At 40.6% G+C, this 14,252-nt stretch overlaps 1 protein-coding gene across 1 annotated transcript in view; it reads right to left on the bottom strand.

Annotated features, from left to right (window-relative positions):
- Positions 1-14,252, bottom strand: part of SPTBN5 (spectrin beta, non-erythrocytic 5) — a 155,573-nt gene that overhangs the window by 80,109 nt on the left and 61,212 nt on the right. Inside the window, exons 29-35 of the mRNA XM_089523147.1 lie at positions 11,721-11,853; positions 10,276-10,421; positions 9,182-9,296; positions 8,196-8,306; positions 5,761-5,940; positions 5,125-5,328; positions 4,435-4,584 (exon numbers count right to left, since the gene is read on the bottom strand). Of these exons, the coding sequence (XP_089379273.1) occupies positions 4,435-4,584; positions 5,125-5,328; positions 5,761-5,940; positions 8,196-8,306; positions 9,182-9,296; positions 10,276-10,421; positions 11,721-11,853 (1,039 nt within the window). The remainder of the gene's footprint in view (positions 1-4,434; positions 4,585-5,124; positions 5,329-5,760; positions 5,941-8,195; positions 8,307-9,181; positions 9,297-10,275; positions 10,422-11,720; positions 11,854-14,252) is intronic.

Here is a 14,252-nt window from a genome sequence, read left to right as displayed (position 1 = left end):
TTTTATTTTTCCGCCCTAAATGCAATACCTTACATTTCTCCGTGTTGAATTTCATTTTGTTAGCTTTGGCCAAGCTTTCTAGTCTATTCAGGTCATTTTGAATCTTGATCCTGTCCTCTGGGGTATTAGCTATTCCTCCTAATTTGGTGTCATCTGCAAATTTGATAAGTATGCTCCCAATTCTGTCATCCAGGTCATTGATAAAGATATTGAATAACACTGGGCCCAGGACAGAGCCCTGTGGGACCCCACTGGTCACTTCTCTCCAGGATGAAAAAGAGCCATTGTTGAGCACCCTTTGGGTTCGGCCGGTCAACCAATTACAGATCCATTTAACAGTTACTTTGATGTTTATCACACTATACTCTTAAAGTGCTACTATTCCACTTTGACTCCTCTAGCTGCCTCCTGTTGACATTCTGGGATTGGCAGTTTTAAGGAGGGGTATTTAGAATTCTCAGGCAGAGAAGTTCTCTGCCTGAGAATTCTGGATACCCCTCCTTAAAACTGCCAGTCCCAGAATGCAACAGGAGGCAGCTAGAGGAGTCAAAGTGGAATAGTAGCACTTTAAGAGTATAGTGTGATAAACATCTTTGTCAAGTCCACATTTTACAAGCTTGTTTGCAAGAATGTCATGGGAAACCTTGTCAAAGGCCTTACTGAAATCAAGATATACTATATCCACAGCATTCCCTTCCTCTAACAAGCTGGTAATTTTATCAAAGAAAGAGATTAGATTTGTCTGGCATGACTTGTTTCTCTGAAACCCATGTTGACTCTTTGTGATTATGGAATTGCCTTCTAGATGTTCACAGACTCTTTGTTTAATTATCTGCTCTAGAATCTTTCCTGGGATTGATGTCAGACTAACTGGACGATAATTGTTGGGATCCTCTTTTTCCCCCTTTTTGAAGATGGGGACAACGTTTGTCCCCCGCCAGTCTGCTGGAATCTCTCCTGTTTTTTAGGAGTTTTCAAATATGATTGCCAATGGCTCCGATAATTACATTTGCCAGTTCTTTTAATACCCTTGGATGGAGTTCATCTGGTCCTGGAGACTTAAATTCATTTAGATTAACAAGGTGTTCCTCTACTATCTCTTTACTTATTCTGTGCTGAAATTCCCCTATTTTGTCCTCTGCTCCATTATCCTCAGGTTGAGCACCCTTTTCCTTTTCTGAGAAGACTGAGGCAAAGAAGGTGTTGAGTAATTCTGCCTTTTCTCTGTCCCCTGTTAACATTTATGTATGTTTAATGTGCTGTGCACTCTTGAAACCCTTTTTAGAATTTTAAAGAAGAATGGTTTGCTGTTAATAGTGCAATTATGATGTGACCCTGGCCTGTTAACCTTTGGATGTCACAATTCAGATGTCTTTACTGCATGTGTTCCCTACTCCAAAGCCTTCTCCCTCTTGAATCTCCATTGTACTTCCTAGATATTGAGATGGGGATGGGGGAGACAAATGCTATTAGCTGTTGAAGTGATACTCATGATTTTAGTTTTATATTCAATGTCCCTGTGCTTTGGAGAATGTTCTCAAATCCAGTGATTTCTGTTGAACCCCCTGAAGAAAGTCTTTTCTCATTAGGGCTGAAATGTGTTGGGATTCTTGAAAAAAATCAAACAGTTTACCATCCTCACTGATTTTTGCTTTTAGCTGTTGGCCACAGAAGAGCAGCTGGATGCAGTGGTGTCACTAGGATGGTACAAGGGTGCAGCCTACACTGGGTGACACCCCAGAAGATGGGTGAAACCTGGTCAGGTGCTCCTCCTGCTGCAGGGTGAGAAGGGGTGAGTGCTACCTTTTCAACTTCACCTCAATAGCCATGGTCTCCTCAAAAGGAGGCCACCACTGCCATGGTGAAGGAGAAGGGGTAGTGCACCTGGCCCGGCTTCACTGTAGTAGCAACGGTCCCCTCAGGAGGAGGCTGTGCCATTGTGGTGAAGCAGAAGGCCGAGCATGCTTTGCAACAGTGGTGATGGTCTCCTCAGGAGGAGGCTGTGGGTCCACAGCAAAAAAAAAAAAAAAAAAGGCTGAGAGAGCCTGGCTTCACTGTGGTGGTAATGGTCTCCTCAAACAAAACAAACAGCTTCATCTATATACCGCTTCATACTGAACTAACAGTGTCTAAGCGGTTTACAACTGTAAGCCAATTGCCCCCAACAATCTGGATACTCATTTTAGCAACCTCAGAAGGATGCAAGCCTGAGTCAAGCTTGAGACCTTTCGCTGGTATTGAATTCGCAACCTTATGGTTTTGAGTGAGCGGTTGCAGTACAGGCATTTAACCACTGAGCCATCAGGGCTCAGGGAGATGCTATACTGTGGCAGCAAAGGAAAAGGGGTGAGCATACTTTTTTGGCCACTCCTGCTTCCCTGGCAGCCCCTTCTACTGGGTAATACTGGCTGGATAGTTTCCAGGTACCCATTGTCTTCCCTCAGCCACCCTCAGCCTTCAGCATGCATCTACTATTCCTGGCAGGTTTGAGGGATGAGCAACCCATCAGCTGGGGAGAACTTCAGAGGTCCCATGCAATACTGGATCTCAGCCATGAGGTGAAATCTCAGAAACTGGCAGGGCGAGGCAGGGGAAAACATCCACTGGCTAGGGTGCAGGGATTCAAACCTTCATGCTACTTCTCAGCTGTAACTTTGCACCCAAAGCACTAGATGAATGTTTACATGGGAGTTTTAAACTGCTCTGTTGTGGATATTGTTTCATGAGAGAGGTACGGTTAGTGAGGAATTGAGACACAGCCTTTAATGTAGCAGCACTCTAGGAATGGAGGTCTCTACCCAAGAACACTAAATTGGTTACTTCCCTACTGGCTCTCAGATGGCTCATGAAAACAATTTTGTTTTGCCAAAAACATTCCTCCTTGTTTTTAGAAGGTTTCCACGTATGACTACACTGTCTGTGTTCTATATGCCTTGTTTGATCTTTGTGCGATTTTTCCATTAATTTTTTTCTTATAAATTCCTCAAGTACCCATAAATGGAGAGTTCATGTGGCTTCCTTGAACGAGCCTATCCGCCTGAACTTTGGTTTTCCTCTTTTTCCTACTGACTTCCATTTTGCCAAGCATTATTTTGTCTTTCCCAGTGAGTCAGTCATCTCATGATATGTTCAAAGTATAAAAACCTTAATTTAGTCATCTTGGCTTCTTGTAAAAGCTGTTATGATTTGCTCTAGGACCCACTCATTTGTCTTTATAGCAATCCATGATATCCGTAGAACTCTCCTCTATTTCAAATGTGTTGATTTTGCTCCTATCCGTTTTTTGTCATACTATGGCATGGATGATTCTTAGGTATCTATTGATATATCGTTACCCTTAAAGATTTTATATAGTTCTTTCTTAGTTGCCTTTCCAAATCTTAGCATTCTTATGAAGGCTACATAAAATAGATAGACAAATACGTAAAAATTACTTATGGTTTCCATAGGCAAGTGCCTTGGGCTATGCTTAGGGATAGGTGAATCTATTTCTAATCCAGAGGACTAGTCTATAAATATTTCTTTTATTTCTATTTTCACAGTAAGGCATACATTAAAAAATATATTAATAATGCTTTTTTCCACTCTGAGGGCATGGTGCAACTGACAAAACAAAAACAAACAAACAAACAAAAAAAAAACAGAGTCTCAGGTGAATATGGGTAATTCAATTTATGTTATGAGCATGGTGCAGTGGTTTGAGTGTTGGACTACGACCCCAGAAACAAGGATTTAAATCCATGCTGAAAGTCTGTTCTATGAAAGGCTAGGTTGGCCCCTCCCTGCCTTCTTTTTGCTGGTAGGCAAAGTTGTTTGTGTTCAAGTTGGTTTTTAATATGTAATCACTCTCAGGGGTGTGCTATGTTTATTTATGTTTTTAACTTTTGTATTTTTAACATAATTTTATACTGTTTAAATGAAATGATTTTAATTCTTTTAAAAATGTGGGGAACAGAATTCTTATGTAGAGGATAATGTCCTCATCCCCGCTCCCATAACTACACCTCTGATTGTGGGGCTATATCATTGTTTCTGAATTAACTAAGACAGCACAGGTCTGCTGTACTAACAAAATAAATAGTTAACCAATGGAAGGCATTGCCAACTATACACCCACAAAATTCAGAAATAAGGAAACAACAAAAGCAGAGTGATTTGGCAGTAGGCAAACTCCCTGAGGTGCCCTCCAAGGGTGGTTTTTCTGCTTTGCATCCAAATTGTGCTTCCACAAGATTATGTAGGAGTGCAACATCAGCCATGCTGCTGAGAAGGTGGAGGCTAGATCTACTCAAGGAGACAGTCTATATCGTTCTATGACCTTTGGTTTTGCCACAGTATGTGATATGTATTGTTCTCTGAGGGATGAGTAAGAGGGAGCCATTACAAGAGCTGCCCTTTCCAGCTCTACCCCCCCATATTACTATTGCTTCCTACCTCTTGGGAGTTTGAGATATTTTCTAGGTTTTTACAGTCCCTGTAGAATATTAGCAGAAAGTGGTTCTTCTCCAGCCATTCTTTCTTTTGGGCCCACTTGTGGTATGCTTTGCCCTTTGCTTCCAACAGAGCCTGCAATGCATCTTGGATCTAACAGAAGAAAATAAACAGACAAGAGAAAACATCAAAAGCTGCCTGATACCAAATGTGGTCCATCTAACCCAGTATCACCAACTGTGGCTGGCTGCTGCTCTTCAGGATTTCAGGCTGGATTCTTTCCTACTCCTGCCTGGAGACTACTGGTATTCCCTAATGTTGTCCTAAGCATTAACCTGGCCTATTTCTGGCATGGCAGTTAAAAACAGACATGATCAGAGTGTAAACATGTCAATATTCATTCATGGAGACAGATGAGAGATATGTAGCATATAATGACCCTGGCTGTTAATACAGATGTCATTACCCCTCAAGGTTTGAGAAGTAAACGGAGTAATCTTTTTTTTTAACAGAACGATATAGATGGGCCTTAGTAAGTAATTCTTTCTCCTATGAGTACTACATTAGGCTAATTTCCTCTCTATCCAACATTCTTACTGTGTCATAAAAGGGGTAAATTTAGGATAGGAATGTTGCTTGTAGCAACTCTGATGAGTTCTGTGTAAGTATGAAAGCTACATTATGGATACATACTTCTTTTGCTGCCATTTTTTGTTCCAGTTGTAGCTTGTGTCCCAGCTGTAACACTTGTTCATAAACCCCATCACGGGCCTCAAACTCTGCCCACAGCTGCTGATGCTGATTCATTTTCAGACAACTGGCAGACACATCTCGAATTTTCTCCTCAATTGCCATCTCTCTAACCATTTCAGATGCCCAGGAAGCATAGTACCATACCTGAAAGCCAAGGCAAAAACAAATATATAAGCCAATGTTTTTAAAGATTTAGGCCCAGCATTATGCCTTGGTTTGGCAATGTAATATTATAATATATAGAGTCATTGAAACAACCTGAGTCCAACTTGAGTCTGAGTCAATCAACTCAAGTCTACATCTCTGAGCATTTGTGTACTGCTGAAACATAGACAAGATCTCATATTCCCACATTGCCCAAATAAGGCCCTGAATTTTTACACATCGGTAATATAAATAAGCACAGGCCTCATCTTGTTCTCTTCACCTGCACAGCGTTTTATCTCTCCTCGTGGATTAGTGTATCCACTTGCAGTTACCTTTGAGCAATTATTGTTTTGTTATTAAAATGTATGGAGCAACAACAAAAGAACACAATTTCACTTGTTAAAAGAAAAAAGAGCAGAAAAAACTGACTTGTGTTTGAAAGTGGTACAGTCTGCACGCTTGTTCCAGCTGCTCCCTGCATTGCTCAACTTTACACCTCAAGGCCTCCCAGTTCTCGACCACAGCATGTTGCTTTGCTTGTATCTCTTCTGCTTGACTTTCAGAGCATTGGCAGAGAATGCCATCTGCAGCATCAATCAGTTCCTGCAGCTGTAAAAAGGGAGGATATTAAATGAGTATTTAACCTTAAAATAGCAGCAGCAACAACAAATGTATAAAATTACATTCTTTAAAAAACTGAGTAACTTAGCGAGGAGTCTACAACACTTTATAGCAAATATGGTCTTTGGATCTCAGCTTCTCTTGATAAGCAGGCATTAGAACTCAATATATATGTGAAATTGACCACTGAGTCCAGGCTTCTTGCTGCTGCATGAACAAAAAGCAACAACAAGAAAGAGGAGGAACATTGCATCAGCAGCCATGTCTTCTTCCTCACAATCACCATTCTCTTCTTCCTGACATCCTTCTATTGGCTGTTACTGGACCTCCAGTATCCTGCACCCCTCCGTCTACAATTTTCCCAACCCAAGCCCTGCCCTACCCCTTCTCTCTGCTTTTAGGTGAAGAACAGTAGCAGCAACAAGTTGGAGTTTACAAATCCTTCTGTATTTAGACTGCTTAAGGACCCTACTGCATGGGGTTAAAACCCCGGCTTACCTTTCCTGAATTCAGTGCTAATTCGGGATGCAGCCAGGTCCTATCACACATAAATTGCTGCCGAATTGCCACCTGGGTCCATCCTGGATGGAGCCTGACTCCTATAAGCTGCTTCGGCAGCCCCTTTTCAAAAATGGAAGCTTCCGACTTCTAAAAATGACCACCAAAGTCATTCTGACTTAAAGTCACACTAAAGCAAACCTATCACAGAGTTTTCTTGGAAAGATTTATCTGGGGAAGGGCGGGGTGCCATTGCCTTTCTGAGGTAGAGAAGGTGTAACTTGCCCAAGCTCACCCAGTAGGTTTCTGTGGCTGAGTGAGGATTTGAACCCAGGTATCTTGGAGTCCTAGTCAAGCCCCTATATCATACTGGCTCTCAATTCAGTCACAACTCTCTTCCCTCCACCTCATGCATCATTCTGTGATTAAAAATGCATATTTATTTATTTATGGACAACCATCCCTAACATATACATTCTGTATGCAAATTTTCTTAAAATACACATTTTAGTATCCATTTTTAAGATGTATAGTTTTCAACACAGCTTTCCCTAATGTATTCACTTTTGTACATAATTTTTGGGCCAGGAACTGCATCACCAAATGGTGAAAGTGTAGACTCCAAAGGGTAAATGTACTACAATAAGGGAAGTGTGAATCAGACCAATTTCCTTAAAATTACAGACAAATCAAAGTTCTCTCCATTTTCTAGCCAATAGTAGGAGGCAAAAAAGAAATGCTAGATAGGCAAGTGGCACAAGTTAGTGCTCCAGTTGTTGCTACTCTTGCAAATATGTTGCTCCCTGGGTTGCAAAGACCAGAAGGAGAACTGGGAGGCACTATCTCTGCAAGCAGAGGAAGGAAGGAATGATCCCATCCTTCAGATTACTGAGGTGGAGTAAGAGTGAGGATGCTCTGCCTGGGTATATGTCTGTATGTGCCCTCAAGTCACCCTGTCAGCTGGCTCTCAAAAATACTGCCCTTGCTTGTTATGTGAGCTTATTTTGTGGGAACCTCCCTGCTCCAAGTTTAAAAGCAGTTGTTTAAAAGCTGTAAATCACACCTAGGATCAAACATTGCCCAGAACATTGACTGCAGTCAGGAAATAAGAAGAAGTCTAGGAATGGGTAGGGCAGCTATGAAGAAATTAGAAAAGATTCTGAAGAGTACAGATATACAACTGACTACTAAAGTCAGAATTGTCCAGGCCATTGTATTGCCCATCATCATGTACAGATGTGAGAGCTGGACTGTAAAGGAAGCAGACAGGGAGAAAACCAATGCATTTGAGAAGTGGTGCTGGAGAAGAGTGCTTAGGATACCATGGACAATCACAAAGATGGGCCCTTGAACAAATCAAACCAGAACTCTCCTTGGAAGCCAAGATGATCAAATTGAGACTGTCATACTTTGGCCACATAACGGGAAGGCATGGATCACTAGAGAAAACAACAATGCTAGGAAAGGTAGAGGGTAGAAGAAGGAAGAAAAGACCTCATTCCCAATGGATGGACTCAATCAGGGTGGGCACAGGCATGGGCTTTGAGGATCTGAGCAGAGGAGAGGAGAGTGGGGAGTCTTGGAGGTGTCTGATCCACAGGGTCACCATGAGTCAAAGTCAACTTAAGGACAGCTAACAACAACAACAAATGAAAATCAAACCATACAATGAAGTTCAGAGGGAAGCAACTTGGCAGATTTCTGAAAGGTACCACAAAGCTTTCCAAAACTGCAGTGAGTTTCACCTGCTGCTCATTCCCGAACAATTCATACTCAAGCGATGCATGTTTGCGTAGCTGAGAATGGACACCACTCAAGTCTCTAGCGATGTCATCAGGGATGGCTTTTGCTTTCTCCTAAAGACAGAAGATGGGAAAGTTTTCTGCAAATAGGGTTTTGGCTGATTCTGATTTTGAAAAGGAAACATAAACAAGGAAGAATATAATACAAACTGGGACTCAAGCTGGATCTGACAAAGTTCTTGTTTGTATTTTTATACATATCTGTCTAATTTACATGAAAAGCAGGGACTGGTGGAAGGCAAACATTTACATTAATTAAACAGACAATGTCACACACATTCCTTTGTCACATAGCATTCAAGACAATTCCCATCACAAGCATTTTATTCCTACCCAGAAGGGTTTTTGAAATTCCAGGATACATTGTAGTAAAAAAATACCTCCAAAGGGCTGTATACAGTAATTGATATGCAACATGGTACCTTTGGTCTCCTTGTTGCTTGGAAAGGGAAGCACAGGGCCTTTTTGCTAGAAAAGTAATATTTTTGTTAACACCATCCTTTTTAAATAGTGGGCATGTCCATCAAAGTACCCAGAGTCCATAGTGAGCTCTGAACAAGAGATCTGATGATTGGCCAATTGTCTATAATATTACAAAATTTGAATGCTGATTGGTCAAATTGCCTGATGGTTTTTACAGGGACTGTAGCAGTTCTGTGTGGATCCAAAATAATCATCAAGAAGTCCCAGACAGTAATTAATGGGGCTTTCTGTTGTGAGAGCCCTTCCTTCTTTGCCCCCATCCCGAAAAGAAGCCCCAGATGAGAGGGGTGAAATCCTCCTCAATTCCCCTGCTGTACTTTTGTTGCTCTGTTAAATAAATAATAAATATATGTAGCTGGCTGGGCACATCTGATATGGCCTTCTCAAGTGCACAGTAAGATAGGGAGAAAAAAGATATTCAATTTGTTTTTCATCACAATTTTAACCTCAATATGGGTAAGGGCTTCTGTCAGGTCTTGTAGGCACTTGTGTGTTGCCTCAGCATCTTGCAGTTGTTTCCCCTGCACTTTTGTCATCTCCAGCAATTCTTCCCAATTATTCCTAGTAAGAGAAACATGTAAAGATTATGAAATAGAAACAGTGTTTATTTCAGGTTTTAAGCATTTTCAGTGAGATTTCTTAAAATATAAGAATCTATCAGAGATTCTGCCCTCTCCTTTGCTAGCAGGAAAAGCCACTGGGACCATACTGATAAAAGTGATGAGAGTCATAGTCCAAAACATCTGGTAGGCTTGAGTTTGAGAAGCCTGTTATAAGGTGTGGACTGTGTGGGCCTCTAGAATTTGCTGAAAACTGAAACTTCCCTCAGCCTAGCCAGCATAGTCAATAGTAAGGAATGATGGTAGGTGCAACATAGCAATATCTGAAGGGCTCCATCTCTGTCATACATCATTGTTCACTAAAGGCTGAATTTGCTCTGCAGAAATAATTTGGTTTGACACTGCTTTAATTGTCATCTTATGGAATCCTGGTATTTGTAGTTTGTTGTGGCACCAGAAATCTCTGACAGAGAAGGCTAAATATTTACAAAACCCAGAACTACATAACACTGAACCATGGCAGTTAAACTGGTGTCAAACTGCATTATTTCTGCAGTGTGGATTAGCCAAAGTGATTCTATAAAAAAGTCTGACTTCATCATAGTCCAGCAAGGTACTGCCCTAAGACCTGCCCACTGACAAGGCCAGACTTCTAGCATCAGATCTCTAAATGGTCAATGGGGTAGTTCCCTGGAGGTAGACAAGAATGTTCCACTCTACTGCTGTACGGTATTTAAACGCAGTTGTTAATAAACCAGTAGCAAAGTCTCATTTGAATGGTCATCACTAGATGTTCTCTGTGTCAAAGAAACCATAACTAAAATAGTTTCAGCAAGACACAAATTTTTTGAGATCTTTCTCAAAAGCTGTTTAATTGGCAATGATCAGACTGTGGTTATTTTATACTTTTTTCTTTCTTTCTGAACTTGACTTAAGGTAGAATAAGCCCAAGATGACAGAAGGCCACTGCGTCTTCTTACCGTAACTGTTTCTGCTTCTTCCGAATCTCCCTGGATTCATGGTGTCCATGAGCTAACATGTTCTCTGCTAGCTGATAACACATGGCTACCCGCTTGGCAGAAACTTCTAACTGATGCTGGAATTTTTCATATTTGGCATGAAGATGCTTTTAAAGAAGAATATGGTGAGAAAGGCAAAAATAGAATAAAATAAAGATAAGTGGCAGGCACTTCAGAACAATTGATGTTCTAAGCCTGTTTTGCAGAATCTGAAGTATGAATCTAGATGAAAATTGGAACTTTTTCAAAATATAGTGATGGACTGCAGGGCTCCATACATGCATCTAAGACTTGTCACATACCAGCTTGCTAAAGCTAGCTGAAGAAAAACAATTATTATTTAATTAATGTAATCCTCATCAACCCACCAGGGCATCCACAGTGATTAAAAACATTTAACAATTTAAATATGTAGATATAGTGGCCCTCTGTATCCATGGATTCTTTATTCATGGATTCAACCAAACACAGTTCAAACATGTTCAGAAAATAATTCCAAAAAGCAAACCCTGCTAGTCGCCATTTTATATAAGGGATGCCATTTCACTTTGCCACTGTATAGAAGGGGACTTGAGCATCCACAAATGTTAGTACCCATGGTGCATGGAAACAAACCCTAGCACATACCCAGGGCCCATTGTAAATTTTTTTAAAGCAAACAAAAACACTCCTTAAAACTGTTAAGATAGTTAAAACTGCCAGAGTAATCTTTACAGCCAAAGACCACGCAGAACAGTATGCTCTTAGCTGCTCATCAGAAATTCAGTAGAGTTGGAGCCAGCCTATTATTATTAGGTAAAGGTAAAGGTAGTCCCTTGATATGAATGTCTAATCATAACCGACTTTAGGGGGCAAGTGCTTATCTCCTTTACTAAGCTGAAGTGCTAGCGTTATACGAGGACTGCTCTGATGGTCATGTGGCCAGCATGACTGCACCAAATACTGTTACCTTTCCACCAAAGTGGTACTTATTTATCTATTTGCATGTGCATGCTTTCAAACTTCTAGGTTGGCAGAAGCTGGGACTAGTAACAGGAGCTCATCCAGTCATGCAGCACTCAGGCCTCAAACTGCTAACCTTCCGATCTTCCGATTGTCAGAACTGGCATCTTAGCCACTAAGCCACTGCATTTCCGTATTATTATTACACCTTACCTACCACTATTACACCTCGCCCTTTTTACAAAGGCACCTATGAATACATCACAGCTTAATAGATGCTTCCATTTCAAGATGTAGGCATTACATAAACTTTTAAAAATATGACGCAATTGTTTCAAGTGTTATTATTTATGTATTTATTTGCTTTGATTTATATCCCATTTTCCTCCCAAGCACCACTCAAAGTGGCTACATATAGTCACATTCTTTATCTTACACCACTGTCCTTCTTCAGTACAACCTACCAAGACATGTTCATAATTGGTGCCAGAGAGTTCAGAAACAGCCGCCTGCTTCTGGCGACTCATCCATTCCTCCAGATCCTCATATTCTCTCAGGAAATCATGCAACATAAGTGTCTCCTCCAGCTTTTCCCTCCTTTTGATATCAACAAAAGAGAAGTGATAGAATATAGAGGTTTTGAAACTGCTATTGCTTAAAACTTTAATGTCATTATGAAACTAAAGGATAATTATTCCAAAATGTTGATCAGGAACAAGTATTTACAAAAGTATCACCATCAAGCTGATAACAATGGATTCCAAGCCAATTAATAATGAAGACAGTTATGAATAACAGCTGGATATTATATTTTTGAAAACAAGAATTAAGCACAGTATGTTTCTTCCTTATCTGGCTGGTCCTCGAGGGTAATCCCAAGTGTTACATGAAACCACAGCATTAGCTGGTGGAGCCTAAAATGAATAATATGAATGCCTGGAGCTTCTTCCATATTTTACCTTATGATTCACAATGATTGGTGGCTGTAAAAGTGGTACTCAAATGGTGGGGCAGGCTCCCTGGGGGGGGGGGGGCATGAGTGTTGCTACAGGGGTAGCAGGAGAATTGGAGGCCCTGATCCCTCCTATTCTTCCTTTCCCCAAACTTTTTATGTATAACATTTACACATGTGTTGAGTTAAATATTGCATTTACTTTAATAAAACTGCTCTAATTTGAATGATGCTATTTCCTTATAAAATGTTAAAATATGAATACACATGAATGTGTGAATTTGCACACAAAACAAACAAAATATTTTTATTCATATATTATGTCAAGTGGGATGGGGCATCCACATGTAGATATAAAGGGGGTCACAAGGGTAAAAATTTGATCTAACTCAATAGTTTCAACAGTAACAGGAACCTAGGAAATTCCTAATAACAATAAATAAGTTACAGTACATCCCCAAATAATTATTAATGAAAATAGTTGAAATTCAATGTATTTACGTTCCTGTTGCTCAAAAATAACTAAAATAACATATTAGTTTTTGGTGGGGTTTTGTGGGTCATCAGTAGGGCTGCCAGACCCAGAAAAACCCAGAGGAGTGAAGACAAACAACCACCCATAGCGAAGGTATTTTTACCATATGTCAAACTGGTGAGAAAACACAACCTCCAAACAATTTACAAACTGGCTAAGAAAAACCACCAAATGCTCAGTGAAGGACAGGAGAGACCCTGCCATGAACACAGGAGTTTACCGCATACAACACAGCTGGAGACAAGTGTACATAGGGACCACCAAATGCAGTGTTCAAACATGAATCAAAGAACATGAGAGACACTGCAGACTGGGCCAGCCAGAAAAATCAGCAGTAGCAGAACACATTGCACACTATCCTGGGCATAAAATGCTATTTGAAAATACTGACATTCTGGACCATGCCAACAATTAGTGGGTCAGGATGCACAGGGAAGCCATTGAAATCAACAAACATCTGGACAAATTCTACAGGAAAGAAGAAACCCTTAAAGTAAACAAGGCTTGCCTACCAGTCCTCAAAAACTCTCAAAATCAAAACTCAAAACATGCAGATGAACAAAGCAGGCTTAGATTTGAGGCAGGAGGAGTGAAGATCGGAGGAAGGAAAATCTTGTCCGAGGGAGGGGACACTTCTGTTTAACAAATAAGTGTCAGGGATTTCCAAGCAAACAATGGATCACTAATTAAATAGACACCCTGAGGCCTTGCCATTCGACACAGACCAACACACAGATTAACATGTAAATCATTTCCTTCCAACCAAAGGTCACACAGTGTATATATACCCCACTCACTTCCATGCCAGCATTCTTTGAAGATACCAGCCATAGATGCTGGCAAAAAGTTGGGAAAAACTCTTCTAGAACATGGCCACATAGCCTGAAAAACCCACAAAAAACTATGGATGCCAGCTGTGAAAGACCTTCAACTTCACAAAATAAAATATTCTTTAGTTGTTTTTTTATTGTCAACAACATCTGAATGTGTAGAATAAGGCACAGCACAAGCCAGTGCAATTTAGTGAGGCCACACTAATATTACTATAAAAGTAATTAAAAATTGCATTCACAATGAAAAAAGAGTGAGGTTTTTCCTTGGTGAGCTACAATTAGAATATTACTTAGGCCAAGATCCAAAGGATCTGAGGGAATAATTACATTATGGGAGGTAGAGGTGATGAAGAAAAAAGTAGAATGTGTCTCCAATGGGAAGATCAATACAGCAACATCTGCCTAGTTTTGAACTGCCTACTTCTTGAATGCCTGGGTTTTTGTGAAAACCTTGAATACAAAGTCCTGTAGGAGGGATGGCTAGAAAATTGACTGTGTTTGGGCACATGGGATTTTCCAAGCCACTCCTCCCATAGTTCCTCGGCTTTGAGGATTGCCCCAAATGGACAACTTGTAGCTGGCCATATTGTCATGCCACTTTCCCCAAGGCTGCTGGTCTCTTGCATGCCTTAGTCACAAGACTGCTCATATCACAATCTGTTTTACAAATGGATAG

The sequence above is a fragment of the Sceloporus occidentalis genome, unplaced genomic scaffold (genome assembly GCF_023333645.1).
Source record: "Sceloporus occidentalis isolate IW3139 unplaced genomic scaffold, rSceOcc1.0.p SCAF_4, whole genome shotgun sequence".
Taxonomy (NCBI): Eukaryota; Metazoa; Chordata; class Lepidosauria; order Squamata; family Phrynosomatidae; genus Sceloporus; species Sceloporus occidentalis.
The sequence above is the reverse complement of the archived record's forward strand: the minus strand, read 5'-3'. Positions and strand labels throughout refer to the sequence as shown.